Source organism: Humulus lupulus, chromosome 1 (genome assembly GCF_963169125.1).
Source record: "Humulus lupulus chromosome 1, drHumLupu1.1, whole genome shotgun sequence".
Lineage (NCBI taxonomy): Eukaryota > Viridiplantae > Streptophyta > Magnoliopsida > Rosales > Cannabaceae > Humulus > Humulus lupulus.
In genome coordinates this window covers 175,799,414-175,818,089 of record NC_084793.1, presented here as the reverse complement: position 1 = coordinate 175,818,089, position 18,676 = coordinate 175,799,414, and the positions used below count along the sequence as shown (strand labels likewise).

At 32.6% G+C, this 18,676-nt stretch overlaps 1 protein-coding gene across 1 annotated transcript; it reads left to right on the top strand.

Annotated features, from left to right (window-relative positions):
• The first annotated feature begins 240 nt into the window (after window positions 1-240).
• On the top strand, window positions 241-8,345 carry LOC133800663 (uncharacterized). Its single transcript, XM_062238698.1, has 12 exons — window positions 241-418; window positions 746-892; window positions 1,021-1,203; window positions 1,963-2,045; window positions 2,158-2,356; window positions 3,078-3,199; window positions 5,365-5,431; window positions 5,947-5,997; window positions 6,916-6,968; window positions 7,117-7,327; window positions 7,452-7,622; window positions 8,053-8,345. Exons 1-12 carry the CDS (start codon window positions 350-352, stop codon window positions 8,128-8,130), a joined length of 1,434 nt encoding a protein of 477 aa, XP_062094682.1. The 5' UTR covers window positions 241-349; the 3' UTR covers window positions 8,131-8,345.
• The last annotated feature ends 10,331 nt before the right edge of the window (window positions 8,346-18,676 follow it).

Here is an 18,676-nt window from a genome sequence, read left to right as displayed (position 1 = left end):
ATGAGTGTTTGAATATTATAAATATTTTTATTTAAAATTTTGAAATTGTAATATATATTTGAGATGGTAAATTATGTTTCATAATAAATTTTTTTACATGAAATTTCCTTTTTTTAAATACAGTTATCACCCATACGTACCACATAATTTCCCTAAAAAAAATTAGAGTACAAATATTAATTATTTATTTATTCATGATGCGAAGAAAAATAAAACCAAAGTGGTGAGTTATAACGGCTTAGAGTTAACCACGTATACATAATACAGCTTTTGCTCCGGTGATCTCCTTGGTTCGGAGCTTTCTTCCAATTCCACTACCACAGAGTGAGAGGAGGGCCAAGAAGTGGCCATGGAAATGGCAATGAGCTGTTGCAATCCTTCGCCATTTCTCGGAAAATTCCGAACCCCTTTTCATTCTGTACGCTTTGCTCTCTCTCGCTTTACATTTCCTATATTATAATGTGTCTTAGATACATGTTCATTCTTGCTTCACTCTACTACATGGTTCCTATGACCTATATAGTTTTAACATGGAAATACCAATGACCAATTGTAAATAGCTTCCTGAATTTTAGTATCACCAGTTTTGGGATTCAATCGTATTATTGTCAATATTGTATCTGTATGGATGTTGTGTACCATGACGATTCTTCTATGCGGTGTGCATTCATATAGGGTACTGTACTTGAATTTTTAGTTTTCTAGTTTCGTGTTTAGTTATTGGTAAGAGATTGCTTTAATGTAGGGAATATCACAATTCAGAGAAGTTATTGGGAATTCAACTCAGGCAGCTAGAGTTACTGCACTGTTTTGGGGTCCTAAGAAGGTTGCTGAGCCAAAAGAAGTGGATTTTTCTCTAGGGAAATATGCTTTGGCAGGGTCAAGCCCACAGGTGTGTCTGTTTTTGTTCTCTTTAAATAGTTCTATAAATGGAATTTGTTTTTTCTGTTCATTGGGTTGGTAAATCTTATATAGTTGCTATTTTTTGTTATAGGCTTCATCAGTTGTGTTGGTTTTCAGGGAGTTTCAGAGAGTGAGGTGAAACCTAAAGTGATATCAATTTCAGTTCTTTCTTCCATCTCGGAGGTCTCACCTGGTGGCTGGGATGCGTGCACGTTGGATGCAACGGGCCCTGAGAAGTATAACCCTTTTCTTACACATGCTTTTCTTTCAAGCTTGGAGGAGTCCGGTTCTGCTGTGAAGGTTAGGAATGAACTCGGTACAACTTAATTTAATACGTCTCTCGTTTCAGTTTTCTGTTTTAAACAACTTTTTATTTTTTTCTTTTATTTCAAAAGTTATTAATAAGGAATTTGTATGAGTCGGAATCGTCTTTTTTTTTTTTTTTTAATAATCGTGCACTGAAAATTTCAATAGACATACTTTTTTTCAATACAAGGTGTCACTAAGTGCTGCATTGTTCTATATTTAGGAGTTTTCTACTTTAAATTGGTTTGACAAAAAGGTAAACAAAAACAATGTTACGAAATATTTTCATGCAAGGATTTATGGTTATTCCATTTAAGGTTAATGTTAATGTTACTGAGATGGGAGCGTTTCTTTTCTTTTCATTTTTTACATGGTCAAATGGAGTTTCAAAAGCCCATTTATCAAGAATGTCCTCTTCTCTCTTTGTTCGTTCCTATAAGAAAATGGTACAACAAGTGAGTACAATTAAGTTATTCTGTCTCAAAAAAAAAGGTAATCCATTGGTATTTCAACTGTGATCTACTCTACAAGTGTTTCATGTACTTACAACTGCTCCTTATTTTTTGTTTATATATACAAAGACTATCAATTTATTGTTATGTATTGAAACAAAGTTCTATTTACTGCATTTAATCTTTTTGTATGTAGTAGAGGTCATTCTATTTTTATGAGAATGAGATAAGCGTGAAAGATACAACACTGTCTTAATCATTCATTTTTTTTTGAGCAATCATTCATTTTATTAAACACCAGGAAACAGGATGGATGTCATGTCATATCATTGCTAAGGACGAATCTGATAATATTCTAGGTGCTGTTCCACTCTACCTTAAAAGGTTTGTCTTCTCCTTGTCTATACAATAAGCAAATTTCAGTTTTCCCATCCATTTAATGTAAGTTTATTTATTTTTTGCTTTTATCGTAATTTGTTTTATTGGGGGTGTGCAGTCACTCCTATGGTGAATTTGTTTTTGATCATTCTTGGGCTGATGCTTACCGTAGTTTTGGGTCGAGATACTATCCAAAATTGCAATGTTGTGTACCTTTTACTCCCGTTACTGGTCCAAGGATTTTAGTCTGTAATACCTCGTTCAAAGATGAAGTGTTTGAAATTTTGGTCTCTGCTTTGAAGGATCTGACAGCCAAGGTATTGGGTTAATTAATAGCTGATGCATTAAAACCAATTTTAGATAGTTTTTAATTTCTGAATGGTTTCTGTTTCTTTCACTTTCATCATCTGGTTCTTGCTGCCATGGGTCAAAAACTACGACAATTGTAACAGGGATCTATTCTAGAGAAGCTTTCTGTGATTTCACAAAAAATGATAGCGCAGTATCAAGCTTGTTCACACACACAAATATCTATACATACATTTGCATATTGCCATATTCGGACATTGATCAGAAGCTTTTTGTTTAATTTATTTAGTCAGTTACTCGGTAATGTTTTAATTTGTAGCTATTATTAAAACATGAGGAGTGCTAAAGAAACTCACTTTTCCACTCTCTCATTTTATCATCTGATATGCGGATTTTATTGATTATTTATAAGTTTTTTAAAATATAAAATATTTGAACATGCCATTTGTCAAGTATATTTAATTAGGAGAGTGCAAAAGAGAGTATGAAATAGAGTTTCCTTAGTATTACATAGATTACATAGCAACTGTTATAATTCGTTGGTCTCCAAATATTTTAGGGTTAGCCAGGGATCCTTGTTTCAAAAAACATTTAAAAAAAAAGAGAGAAAAAAGAAGAAAGATTACAAATTATCATATAGGTATAAAATTCTAGTATTCCATGCCATGACACTCAAGAATTAAACTCCTGCTTAATTAAATCATAATTATTAGAACTCTCTTTTGACAGTTCCAGATTTCTTCATTGCACATTACTTTCCCATCTCAAAACGAATGGTGTAAATTAAGTGAACAAGGTTTTCTGCAAAGGATTGGAATGCAATATCACTGGAAGAACCTTAACTATAAGAGGTGAGTAGTTCCAAACAAATTTGTTTATAGTATTGTGTGTGTTTATTTCATTCCCAATACTAAGATTGGGGCTTATTTTTCATGAGAAGATTCTTTTTGTTATATTATTTCATATAATATAATGTTAGATTAAATAATGTGACAAAATGTAATTTATCACACAAATGTAATTTGTCACACCTTGTAACATATTATTGAGAGTCACAAAATTGGACATGTGTGCCAAAATGTGACATATTTTGGAGTTATAAAATCAGTTACAAATTCGTAACACCAAAATATTACCCAATAATGTGTAGATTGTATGTTACACATTTGAGATTGAATTTCACAAAGTCATTATGAAATATGGCTGTTGGAGACATGTTTTTAACTCCCATTAGGTGTTTGGAGGTTACAAAATCATGTGGGAAAAGATTTAGGATGTTTTGGAACGTTTTTGGAAAAATGACATTTTTTAGTTGAAATTGTCTTGTGGCCGCGGCCAGGCATGCTTGTGGCCACGGCCAGAGATGTTTTCAGTCAATTTTTAACTTTTTTTTTCCACTTTAAACGGTTCTAACACCCCAAGTAACTCCCCAAACTCCTTTTTAATTTCATAAACATCCAATTAATCATTGGTAACAGCCATGGAGGTTGGTGGAATTTGAAATTCAAAGGATGTCCCAAAACTCTATAAATAGAAACCTAATACTCACTTGTAAGACAACTCTATTTCTATCCACTAGAGCACTTGGCTAGAAATACCCCAAAATGCTTGATTATTCCAGAGAGCTATTTCCAATATTGAGAGAATTCCTTAGTGCTTGAGATAGGGGGAAATAAGCTTTTGGGAAAAGGTTGTAAACCTTGTTCAAGTTGGTGATCCCCAATGCTCTTCACTTTGATTGTGTGAGTGAGAGTGTTTTACTTTTTTGTTCTTGTTATTTTTTTTACCATTGCTTTTATCTTCTATTCTTCTATTTTATCTTTACATATTTGTTTGTATCTTTTGTTTTAAAGTTGTAGTGCTTATCATTCTCTTCATCTATTTCCTTTCTATATCTATTTGTATTTTTAGTATTAAGTTGTAATTTTATTTAATCCATCATTGTGTCTTCGTATTATTTTGCACAGAGTTGTAATTGTATTTCTCATTTTCCATTGAGACAATAAAAATATCTCTAACATTTTTTATACCATTTTCAATTATGAAATGGTAAACTAACATCATTTTTAAAAAAAAAACATTGGGTGGCTGTTTGGACCCTCAATAACAAGGAATTTAAGGCATACTCTTTCTCAATGCTTCTGTGTGACTGGTATTTGTTGCTATATAGTGTGATAGCTATTGTGACAGTTTTACGTTCATACACTATACAAATTTTTAGAAAGGTGCAGCTTCTTGTGGCTGACTAGGATGTAATACTGATGATAATCAGTCATCTTATATTTACATAGTTTGTTTCATATATATATATAGAAAAAAAAAATTAACATCTTTTAAAGTCGGTGCATGGAGAGTGAGTTGAGATGATGACAACTAAAAATGTCCAATGAAGCAAATCTCGTAAGTGTCTAGTATCTTCAAGCACCTTGTTTAGCAATAGGCTGAAATTTACCTGATGAAATCGTTCATCCATGAACTGACTGATTCATGGCTTTGTAACTCTGTACTTGAATGGCAAGCTGTTACACATGTAGTATTTCAATTCAGACTATAGGCTTAATGGTTTTGGTTACAAACTTCTCCATTTGATGGGATAAATGCTCCTTTAAGATGTTTGTTACAATGTATTTCTTTTTGCCTTGTTTGGAAAGCCCATTGTCAATTCTTGCTCCCTTTAAGTTGGTGTTTTGGATCAATGATCAAGTTTAGCTTAATGAGACAGAATAGTACTTGCTGATGATCATTTAGCCTGAGGTATCATTATTTGGTGGAAGTGGAACAGTAGTGTTTTTGAGCGCACAATTGCCCCCATTGATTCTTTGGATATGGGTGCTTCAGGCTTTAGCATTGAAGCTTAGGATTATATTCTCAGACCAAGCAAGTCCCTGTATCTAGTTATATTCCTAGTTGCAACATGTATTTAAACTTTATTAAGTTACCTGTATGACTTGTAAAAATTGTTTACTTTATTATTATTGTTATTTATGCTTTACTTTTTTGGGAATTTGTTGTGTAGTTTTAATGAGTTCTTGATGGACATGAAGCAAAGTAAAAGGAAAAATATTCGACAAGAAAGGAAAAAGGTTAGTATTTTTTAAGCCAGATTTATATTTAGGGGGATCAAATCACCAAATTACTAAATGATTTGGTAGAAATTTGTGCACACAAACTTAGTACTAGGATCTCCAGACTCCCTGTCATATATAATGTTGTACCTACTTTTTAAAAAAATGTGGTAAAAAAGATGACATATCACTGAGTTTTGTTCTGATGTTTTAATTGTAAATTTGGGAGGACTACTTTTTGTTTGGGTTCTGGACACCTATGTGGCACTGCTTTTTAACTCTGGACCCATCTTAAATCAATATGATTGGTTGAAAAAATTTGCTACATAAGTGTAGTGTTTTGGTGTAAAAATTGTGTCCACGAATCATTACTCCACATAAATTTACATAGATGTGCTTCTTTGAGTTTTTCTTCTTCTACAATACCATTAGTTGATTGATTTGTTTTGCTGCATTATAATCATGGAAGTAAGTTCTATTTTTTGTTTTTGGATACTTTAGGTACTAGTTATGGATGAACTTTCCTTGTGCAGATTTTACAGCAGAATCTGACCATGAAAAGGCTCCGTGGCCATGAAATAAAGGTACTTTGCTAAATAATTTGTACTTATCCCTATTGGAGCTATATTTTAGTCAAATTCTATCATATGCTTAACTCAAAACTTTTGTACTTTCTGTATTAGTGCAATATATTGTGGACGTGTTGACCAACCTGTTCAAATTGTAATGTACAATTCTTGTGCGTGCTTTATGTGCACTATAGTTGCAATCCTTTGCATCCCTGATTGTTATCATTAATAACAAATGATGTCTAATATTTTCTCACCCATGTGCCTTCTGCTACTTCTTTACCATCACCTGCGTACTAGCTTTGAAGATACAAAAATGTGACCAAATCTTCAGTTAAGATGAATCGTACCCAATATTGAGATGTGTCAATAAAGGCAACTGTCGATTGAGGATATCACTTTTGGCTGGCTAGTTACCAGATATTAGTAGAGTCAACACTCATTAATCATTTAATTTTTTTTCTAAACCTGAATGGAAAACCCTACCCTAGCCCTTCTTTATCTGTAAGTAGGAGGCTTTATCACAGGATTAGACACACCCAATTCATGTACCAAGCACTCTTTAGACTTCCAAAGTCTTGTCAATGGAATTCTCGAGAATAATAGTGCCTAAACTTTGTCAATGTAAGCACTTAGCTAAAACCACATAAATTGCATGCATTCCATTGGTGCTCTCACTCTTATTTACAGATAATTATGATCATCGAGATGATCATATTTAAATACATTATATTTTTTTTTCTCTGCTTGCATTATGTATCACTAGTTTCTGTTCTTACTTCTCATTAATTCTATTGTTTACTATAGGAATGCTTAGAAAATTCAGTTGTGAAATTTGAATTGTTCTTAAGGATTTACTGTTATTCCCAATACTTCCTTATCTTACTTTGTTTGATCCATGCACTTTTGTTTTGACTTGTTTCTTGTTGACAGGCTAGGCATTGGGATTCCTTCTATAATTTTTACAGAAACACGGCAGATAACAAGTTTGGTCCCTGTTATATTACATCTTTCCTTTCTTTTGGTCATTTTTGTGAAATTAGGGATAAATGTCACCAATCAATTAGAACTTTTCGTGTATATAATGATCATAAAAATTGGTTCATCTTAGATATATTATCAATTATTCTACAGGTGGGGCACTCCTTATTTGACTAGGGATTTCTTTCACATCATGGCATCAAAGATGGGAGATCAGGTACTACTTGTCATAGCTGAAGACGGGGAAGAATTCGTTGCAGGAGCTCTTAATCTTATAGGAGGAGATACTTTATATGGGCGCCTATGGGGATGTCACCCACGAACATATTATCCAAGTTTGCATTTTGAAGCTTGCTATTACCAGGTCTGGGCAATGACTTTCATTTTATGGTCGAACTTATTGCAATGTTTTAGTATTATGTGGCTGATAATTAGTTTGAGAAGAAATGTAAATAACATTAATTATGTTTTTGTGTTCTGTTTTGCAGGCAATAGAAGCTGCTATAGAACTTAATCTGAGGACCGTAGAGGCTGGAGCTCAGGGTGAGCACAAGATTCAGCGGGGTTATCTGCCCGTCACAACTTATAGCTCCCATTACCTAATGGATGAGGGTTTCAGGATGGCCATAAAAGACTTTCTAGAGCGTGAATCAGCTCAGGTATGATACCAATTAAACATGGTCTTTCTTTCAAAACCTTGACAATATTCTCCACCACACCCACCTCCAATGTTGAAATTTAATGTTCTAATCTCCCTACCCCAACTAACTATGTTAAGAAAAATCCACACATAGTAGGGCCTGTTTGGTATTATAAAAGTAGAAAGTTGTTATCTCCATCTCTAATTCAATCCCACTTTGTAAAGGCTTTGCTCCAAACAACCCAATATGCTCCCATCTTGGCAAAATTCCTTTGAGCAAATAAGCGATTACTACTTTTACTTCTATCTCTCTTGGATTGTTCAATAGAAGTTTTGACATTCAAGGTCACCACAAATGTCAACTTGATTTCATTTTTTCTCTGCATCCTCTCTTTTTTTGCCAATTTTAGCTCATATAAAGACTAATGTTAATTGCTGTTAACTTGCAGGTTAAGCTTGTTATGAAACTATTACATGAATCTGGTCCCTTCAAGGAAGGTATACATCAAGATAATCTTTATATGTGAGGCTTAACTACAGAAGGGGGGTTAGCTTTATTAGCAGCAGATAGTAGACGCAACTTTTCCTTTTCTTCATATTGATAGTGAAAAAGCAAAATCCCTTTAGGAAGGCTGTAAATAATTAAAACAACATTGAGTAAAGTTCATAGTGGAATATGTAAAAACCCCTTGACATTGGTATCAACCATGGATGAAAAATATGGAAACGTATATATATACTAGTTTATGACTTGTAGAAATTAGATCCCGTACCCACTTTTACATGGTCCATTAAATTTTTACCCACTTTTTAACCTTACTTTTATACCCATTTTTATAATCAATCTTCCCATCATATCCTTTCTTCTACTCAAATACTACATCTTCCACAACACAATAGAGGATTTCCCCATATTTCCACTCAAGAATAAAATACAATCAGCTCACTCCAGCCCTAACTCCTCCTTACACTTTGGTTGGTGCTCTGCTCCTATCCTGGCGGCTTCTCATCCTCCAGCTCTCACGTTATTTCACTGTTCTTTCCTTCCTCAAACACATACGCATTCAGCCTTCCATATCTCCTCCAAGCTCTGGCTCGTCTTCTTGCAACACTTTCTTTATTTATGATTTCTTATTTTGACAACTCACATATATTTAATTGTGATATGCTCTGATTGTAATATCATAATATATGCTTTCTAAATTTATCAGCATAGTTATAAAGCTATTGTTGTTATTTTGCCATTTATAAAATGTTATAATTACTGAAAATATAGTTCTTTTTAAGATTAGCTACCATATGTTTGATAAAACCTTGACTTAGATCTTTTGATGTTTTTAGTATATATTAAGTATGAATTTGAAGTTTATGATGAATGTTTTCCAGCTGAGAAAATGTAACGCCCTAGTTACGTGAAGCGTTAACTGACCATTACCATAATTGATTTTGAAATAAAAATACTCTTTTATTTATAAAAAAAATACATCGTAAATACAACCAAACATTTAAAAGAATAAAACTCTGGTGTTTCGTAGTTTGATCGGTAAATTATGATACGCAAGTATACGTAATCGATTCAAGTAATATAGATAGTAAATAAGAATCGTTCCCACAAAGACTATAACTCAATTACCAATAATTGCTCTTAACTTTCTATATGACAAGTAAAATTAAGATGAATAAATCTAACTACAAACACAATTTCAATAACTGAAAACAAAACAATTAATCAAAAGATAAAAATCAATAATAAAAAGACCTAGGGTATTAACTTCACCAGTTTTTCATTCTATTAATTTTACTAATCAGATCTAAATTTATTTTTTCCTATTCTAATAGCAGGTTAACAAAAATCGATTCCTATTCTTTTTCAAGATATAAGATCTCAACCTATATGCAAGTTTTTTATATCTCTGTGATAAACTTAAACACATAGCAGACATTAAGCATATAAACCTAATTGTTACACTATTCATACATGCATTTTCATCTAATATGTAACATATGTCTATATAACGATAGCATATTCAATTAGCATCTTTCGAATTTTTAATCAAAATCATAAATCAAGCAAATATTGATAAGATATTTACTAGCATTAAGCAAACATTATATAGATTAGAATAAAGAAGATGAATCAATAGAACATCTTAATAACATTAAATAGAAATCCAAGTGTCTACATTAACTCCTAGATAAAAGATTTAGTTCATATCAGACATAATAACAATAACATTCAGATAATTGTTCATATAAATAACCTAAAGAATTAAGATGACAAATAAATCTAGAAAACAATAAACCAGCAGAAGAAATCTAGAAACAATAAGCCAATTGTATTTTCTTAATCTAGGGTTTTCAATACTCATCTGCCTCTCCAAATTCGCAGAATAATGCCACTTAAATATTTTTTCAATGCTCCCAAGTGAAAATATCGTTTTGTCCTTCTAAAATGGCTTAACATTTCAAAATCGCGTCGATAGCACTGTAGCACTAGGTTTTGGGCGCTGTAGTGCTGATAACAGAGCCAAATTCCATAAAAAATTCACGAACTAGCGCTATAGCGCTAGGTTTGTAGCACTATTCATAGAAACAATAGCCTTCAAAACAACCAAGTAGCACTGTAGCACTATTATGCTAATGTTGGGGCGCTAATCACAGTGGCGTAACTCGGACTCCTTACTTCCAAAATGACTCGATTTTCTCCAAAATTGCTCCATTTTCTCCCACTTTTACTTCATTCATCTCTTTTCACCATCTTAACATCAAAATCCTGAAACATGAACAAACAAGCATAAATCTGCGATAAAATAGCCCTAAACTAATGAAAACCTTCCTAAAAACTAGACCATAAATGAGCCTAAAACTCGTTTATCAAACTCTCCCAAACTAATCCTTAACTCGCCCTCGAGTAATGAATCTAACTAAACTCAAACTTAAACAAACCAAGTTGACATAACTAACCAATTCCAACACTCAAGACTGCTCACATATAATTCTCAGGAAAACAATCATGCAATTTAAAATATTAATCTAGGTTTTCAGTCAAAATACTTCACCCCTTCATAGCAATCTATTAATGCCAAAGCTCATTTTACTCATAACTTGCAAATAAAATAATTGAACAACTTTATGCACCTCAAATTCTCACCAACTAACCACATAACCAAAGTATTCCATATGCCTACATTACTTACTATTCTCCATTTATATAAACAACTGCACAAATAAGAATCAATAGGACTTTACAGGGGTTGTAATAGAAGGCTTAGGTACGGGTAGATAAAAAAATATTTTAGGCTTAATCATACTACAATCATTCCAACTAAACAAACTTTCCCAGCAATTTCAAACACTCATCCCTTGTTACCCATTTTTTTGTGCAATGATTGAGAGATTTATACAAACCACTCATTCTTATTTTTTTTTTTTTTATATTACACTCTCCCAAACTTAGATTTTTCAATAAATAATTGTTCAGGAGTGTAATCCTTTCACACTTTTCTTTTCTTTTCTTTTCTCTTTACTGTTCTCAATCACAAGAAATTTTATGAATAACACATTATACATAACTTCCCATTACACATTCACTCCCCACATAATAATTTTCATGCTCATGGTATGAGTCAAAAGAATAAATGGTAATCAAATTCACAATTAGGCTAAAAAAGTTGTGTAAATTAAGAAAAAAAAATTATAAGGCTCAAAAGGGCTAACTAAGGATAAAATTTAATAGGGTTAGCTTGAAAGGCACAACGAGTCCAAAAATTTCCTATATCATTTTCCTAAATGTGCATTGTTTCAAATTTCATCTCAAATAGTAAGCAACCAAGTTCTAGACTTTTTTCAATCTTTTGCAATCCACAATACAAATTCAACATGCATAAAATAACTCAATTATAACATTTGCAATTCATGAGCAATATATCTCTAATGTCAATAGATCACATTGAAAAAACAAAGTATTCTGACCAAGCACACAATTTTTTTTTTCCAGAAGCACATCAACTTTTCCTTTGAATTATTCGACAATACAGCCAATTACATTAAAATGTCAATTATCATCAACTTAATTTACACTCTAAAACACGACTAAATACAAACTAACTAGAAAACCAAACTGAAAAATGCATCAAATAACATAACGCTAAAAATAAATCTCTCCCCCAAACTTAAAACCTAACATTGTCCCCAATGTTAAAGTGCATAAAGAATGAGAAAAGAGACTTACCTGAGTAGCCACATCAGTATGGCGGTTGTGGAGGTTGGGACAAAGGTCCCTCAAACAGTTGAGACGAAGACGGGTACTACGGCGTAAACCCAACAAATGGTGGAGGCGGGGGTGGTGGATACTGCGAAGGATAAGGTGGATACTGCGGTGGTGGAGCAAAATAAGTTTGGTCGGTATCATTCAATGACCATCGATACACCAAAGTGTTTAACGATTAACATGGTTCACCTCGTACTCATATTGCCGCCCCATATACTGATGCATCATCCGATGTTGCTGAACCATGTATTGATTTTGTTGGACTAGATAGTCCAACCTATCATGAACATACTGCATGTGAGGGTCAAGGCGACCCCCCATCAACGGCGGTTCTTCAGTCTCATCCACCTCAGCTTCAACACGACGTTTTCCTCTCTTTCTTGCATGCGGCACATAAAGAACATGCTCCAGATAATCTTTCATTAAAGCCATAGATAAAGACTGCTGCAGGGATTAATAAATATCTGTTACATATTCAGGCACTCCATGTTTATAACACAACATGGTGATCACTGACCCATGGCCCCAATCCCCCAGTGGTATGACCTTTTTCTATACATTGAACTCCAGAATCCTTTGCCCAATGTTCACAGACATATCAGTCATCAGGGCATACATCAAAAGCACTCTATCCTTGGTCATGTCAGACACATGACTCATTGGCATAAACCTGACACACACAAAGAAAGTCCAGAACCTGGCCTCTGCGTTCAACTGATAGGAAGAAATAATCTTAGGCAAGGAACCATATAAATTCCAAGGAGCGCCCTCAAAACATAATTTTTCTGCCACTGCAATATAATCTATGTTTCCGTTAAAAAAATTGGAATATTCCTCATCTCGCTCGCGAATGTGTGGCACACTAAACAACCCATTAATAGCTTCAGTAGTGAATGGCACTCTCTTGCCTCTAACAAAAACCTTATCATTATGCTTAGCCTTTAGGTTTTCATAAAATTCATAGACCAAGGATACATTAGGTTGGTCTAGGTTAGTAATAAATCTATCCCACTTTCTAGCCGCTAATGTAGTGCACCAAATTTTTTTTTAGATTATTAAAATTTTGTGATTTATTTTATTTAAGTGTTAAGTGTGATGAATTGTTTTATTTAAATGTTGTTTATTTTATTTAGTTGTTGTTTGTTTTACTTGATTGTTTGTCATTTTATTTAATTGTTAGAATTGTTGTAGAATATTTTTATGAAAATTACTTGTTAAATAATTTGTATTTATTTTTATTTTAAAAAAATGTGATTATGTGAGATTTGATTGAATGCACTAAGGTGCATGGTAGATAGTGATGCACCCTAGTGATTTAGTGTGTGCAAGTGCATGGTAACATGATGCACATGTGTAGATTTTCTACACATTTTATAATTTCCATATATTAGATTTAATTGGTTAATTTAATTTAAATGAAAGAAAAATAAATAAAGAAAAAGAAAGAGGGTGGGCGTGTAAGGCAAATGGGAAGACAATAATTTCTCTTTTCCTAAATGAGTTTGGTTTATAATTGATTTATTAAATATCATTTGTATAATTTATATTTGATTGATTGATTGTTAATTGTATGAATTACATTTGATTGATTGGATGTTATTTTATTTGGTATAATTATTATGTGAATTATTAGGAATTACTTGAAATCTTTTCTTTCCTTTTGATTTGGTGTTGCCGTGTATGTGTGGTGTTGTGGTCAAATAAGTATTGTAAGAAGTTTCCTTTATGAGGTGTGAAAAGAAATAAGGAAAATACCCTTTTTTTTTATTATTATTTATGAAATGATATGGGAATTTATTAATACAATTATAAAGGAAGAGAATAGGCAACTATGTATATTCTACCCTAGTATTCGGCCAACCCATTATAAGTAGAAAAGAAAGAAAATTTGTTATTCCTTTTCATCACACCAAGCCACTAGCCCATATAGTTGTATAGGGAGAGAGTAACGTGGGGAAGGAGGACAAGATCAAGAGATATTCAATTGTGTAAAGAACTAGAGGTAACATTTGTTCATGATTTCTTTAAGACTTTTCTTTCTTCATTTTGATTCTAAGCTTTGTTATTTTGGGTGTTTGGTGAGACTAGGTGGTTGTGTTACTAGATAGTATTCCAAGAAGTTTTCTTCATTGTTTGTTTCGGCACCATTGACTACAAGAGGTATGAGTTAAGGGCTATTTATTCTTCTATTCTTCTCCTAGATATTGCATGTTAGGGTCCTTAAAATTGTTTTCCAGGGATTATGATATGAGTAGTGTATGATCTTGTGTTTCTTTATGTCTAAATAATGCATGTGAGGTTTGATTTTTATTTTAATTAATTTTCTATTAATTGTTTGTGTTTTCAAGATAGGTACATGATAAATTTTGGGAAATTATTTTGGAGAAATGACATATAGTGTCTCGGCCATGAGTGTTTCTTGTGGTTAGGGTTGTGTAATAATTTTTTTTGTTAGTTTTGCATATTCAAACATGAATTTAAGGTGTCCAAGTGTAGAAATGCATTAAGACAAATTGTTAAAAATATTAATAAGCATTGTATAGGTATTTTTATGATTCTATGTGTTTGCTGATTTTTATTTGAATAAATGTTGATTGGCAAGTATGATTGAAAGAAAATAAATTTTATGCTATGATCTCATAACATATGTTAAATATGAAAACGTAGAATTAATTGTACATGCTGTTCTTGCATATGTTTAAGAAACTCTATGATTTTATGTGATAATATATGTTTGAAAGATATGACAATTAAGTAAAATATGTGCTGAAATTTTATTTAAAAAGGTGTGAAATTGAGACTAATGAATGCCTAAGGTAATTTATAATGTATATACTATGAGTTTTTTTTACCAAGTTTAATTCATTATAAATAGCATTATTTTATGAAATTATGATTTCTAGAGAAATATTTTAAGATATGTTCACATCTTAATGGGTAAAAAGTTTGATGAAAAAGTGATTTGCATGCATAAGTAATGTCCATAATGCTATGTTGATTTTATGAAATTAAAAAGGGTATTTTAAGTCACATTAAAATGATATTTTACTCAAATAAATACCTACATAATTTTTATTATATTTTTAGAAAAATATGAGGTTTTAAATTCAATATGGTGATTTTAATGATAAAAATGGTTGCTGGAATTTTTGTAAAAAAATGTGAAGTGTGTTTCAATAAAATGAATTTGATGAATATTTGAAATAAAAATTAATATTCTAAATTATGGTAATATTAAAAATGGTATTTTAATATGGTATAAATGTATTTTTTGATAGTTATGATTTTTCTTTATTTTGATTGAGAAAAATATTAAATTCAATTTATTTGTGATTTTTAAAGAAATTAAATAGTGGCTGAAAGTTTGATTTAAAAAGTTTAAAATGATTATTTAATTGTCACTTATGAATTTATATTACATAAAAATTAAGTCTTAAAATAATTCACATAAAATATATATTTTTTCCCCACTTAAAATATTTTTTTCTTACATCATTTATGTAACACAATTAACCAATATTAAACTTGATTTTTCTAAGGAAACATAGTAATCGTAGGTATTTTAAATAAATTCCAAGCTTTTGTTAATTCTTTGTAATTTGAGAATAATAAATGAAATTATCACATATTTTTTTAATCTAAATAAAATTATTTTATAAAAATAAAATAATGTTTTGAGAGATTTAATCAACCTAGAAATTTTAAGAAAATAAAGCATGTTACAAGTCTATTAATTTTAAAACGAAAGAAGTAAGACGTGTAGAATTATCGTTTTTAAACGTTACAATTACACAATGTTCCCACGTATGCATGTTACATGCAAATCCACTTTTACGTCCAAAATTATGTCTATTATTCAACCATATGGTTTTTATAGAAAAATCATGCATGAAAAGTAGGTAAAATGAGCATTATTCTTTTATGGCCTTATGTGTAATTAAGAAAAATTGCATGTTGTGTGTAACTCTTATTATGTGTGCATGACCCATGCACACATGAATTGTATGAAAGGGCAAAATAGTAATTTTATGAAACTAAGAAATGTTGTTTTGATTATGGTATAGGCTCGTTGAGAGGTTGTGAAATTACTTAGCTCAGACCTGAGGTAAGGAAGTTAGATAGAATTTATGTTTGTTTATGCTATGAATGGTAAGACTGTTGTGTGAATGAAATGTTATGAATTGAATGCCATAATGTGATGATATGTTGGCTTGTATGAATATGTTATGTTATGAATGGATGTTAGCGTGATGAACGTGACACATCAAATGAGTTGCTAAGGATATGAAGATGTAACCCGAGTTACTAAGGATATAAAGACGTAACTCCATGGGTGGACGCGTCGAGGTTATTCAAGGACCAGAGACTCTTGTTTACCTCAAAAGGGTGGCATGGACAAGTTAGCGGGCCATGTTCACAAGGAATTTTGTGTGAATGTGCTATGATGTTTATGTTATGATGATGCTATGATGTTTATGTTATGATGATATTATGATATGATGATATTATGATGCTACATTATGATGATGATGATATGATGTTTGTTACGACGATGCTATGATGTATAAAGATGAACGATAGCGTGTGAATTTATTGTACCTTACTTACTTATTGTTTGTACTTCCTTACTGGACTTTTAGCTCACCCCCTTACTTTCCCTTCCAAGTAGCAAATAGGTTTCTCTGTGGCACGCGTGGTGACGTGAGGAGTTCTATCATCGTGGGGTGTATGGCGTGGGGCATCCTATGGACAGAAAAACGATCACTTTAAGACGCCATTTTAATTATGTTATGTTTTAAGAGACTTTTTAAATTACCAGTGGGACTTAATTATTGGATTGATTTTTCTTTTGAACTTTGCATAAAAACTCATATTTTCTTTTAAAACTATTGGACCCAACTTGCATTGTTTTAAGCAAGTCCCCACTGAGACTTTTATAATAAGTGGATTTTCTTTTATGAACCAATGAATATGTGAACGTTTTATTAAGCACTAGTCTAGGGCGTTCTTTATAGCTAAATAGACTATAGCCAACTCAAAAATTGGATGTTCAAATGGCTCATTTTGAAATTCCAACTCACGTTCTGGAATCACATTCCTTCGTCCCAGCCTCTCATACCGTTCTTGAGCCAAATAATTAATAAATATGGTTTCATCATACTCCAACTCTGGTGTTTCCTCCATTTGTTGAGATGCAGAAGCCTTGCCTTTGCCTTTATCCTTAGACTTCCCATCCTTACTTTTAGGAGCCATAGTACCTATTCACTCAACACCACAAAATCCCAAAATAGTTTTTTTTTGCAGCACCTCCCCTTAATTTATATACTTTCCTTCTTCTAAATCATCTTACAAATCCAATATCATAGGAAAATATACCCAAACACAATGTATCACAACAACAAAGACCAAGTTCTACCCAGACATAATCAAAATTCGTACCCACCCTTAATCTTGATAAAATATGTAGACAATAAGAAATGAAAACACTTACTAGCCCTTGAAATTGTCTTCCACATGCTTGATTGACCAAAGCCCCTAGAAAATTTGAAATTTCTTCAAGAAATTTGCAATTTCTTACTTTTAGGTTTAAAACTTTGATTTGCAGATTGTTTGGGTGTAAAAGAGTGGATTGGTGGGTGATGGGTTGTAGAATAGAGAAAAGATGAAGAAGAAAGTTGTTAAAATACCTTGGAGGAGGCTTTAATGGAGGAAATTAGGTGGTAGGCAGTGGTTTGGGTTGAGAGAACAAGGGAAAATTCGGAAGTGAAAAGAGGAGAATGAGGGTTTGGGAAAAAAAATCGAAACCCTTAATTTTAAAGTTGTTGAAGGCAAAGAGCAAAGTAGCGCTACACGGGCTCCTGAGACCCTGAAGTTTCTGGAACTAGTGGTGTAGCGCTGTAGCACTTTTTATTTTGGGACTTTCAACATTTAACCGCGGCGTAGCACTTGTTTACAGTGTTGTAGTGCTACAACCTTGAAAAACAACCCTAAAGCTTTTGTTTGTAGCGCTGTAGCGCCTGGAATGTGGCGCTATTGCGCTATAACCTTCTACACTTCAATTTTTTTCACGTTTTTCACAGTTACAAGTTACAACAAATTTTTTCCAGATTAAAACTAAAAACAACTAAAAACTAATTTCTAAAAACATTGTTCTAATCAAAAAGAAAAAGAAAAACAAATAACATAAAATTAAAAATAAACATAGGTATGCCTCCTACAAGCGCTGTCTTTAACGTCATTAGCCGGACGCTGAACACTCATGTTGACGGTGAGAACTCGTCAACTAAGTTGAGTTGGAAGAAATTATCAAGTTAGGATCGTCAATAAAAAAGCTATAGAAATCAAAGCTATAACTCAAGAATTATGACAGAATAACAATGGAGAAATCAATCAATCTTTCATTAACTCTCCAGCCTTTGCTACAGTAAAACTTCCAACCCCCTTTCAGGTGGTGTTCCAGTTCATTTTATAGTAGGCTCTAATGGCCTTAGGTACATGGTGGTCCAGGAGACCAAGTGGTACATAAGTACTATGTCAGGGGAGTGGCTTCAGAGGTTATGGTCGTACATCCAGTACAGGAGCAGGTGTCAGGAGGATGTCTCCACTACTTGTCTGTACCCGTGTCTGATGAGTGGTGGCAGGCATAGTGGCGCAGGTGGTAGTGGTTTCAACTCTGACCCTTGGCTGTAGACGTACGGGCCATAACTCTTATCCTAGCAGTCCCACTGGTACTGATGTCCGTGCTCAGTACTAGGCTGTACAAGTATGTCCTATTCGACTCGTACTGGAGCCTCTAAGCATAG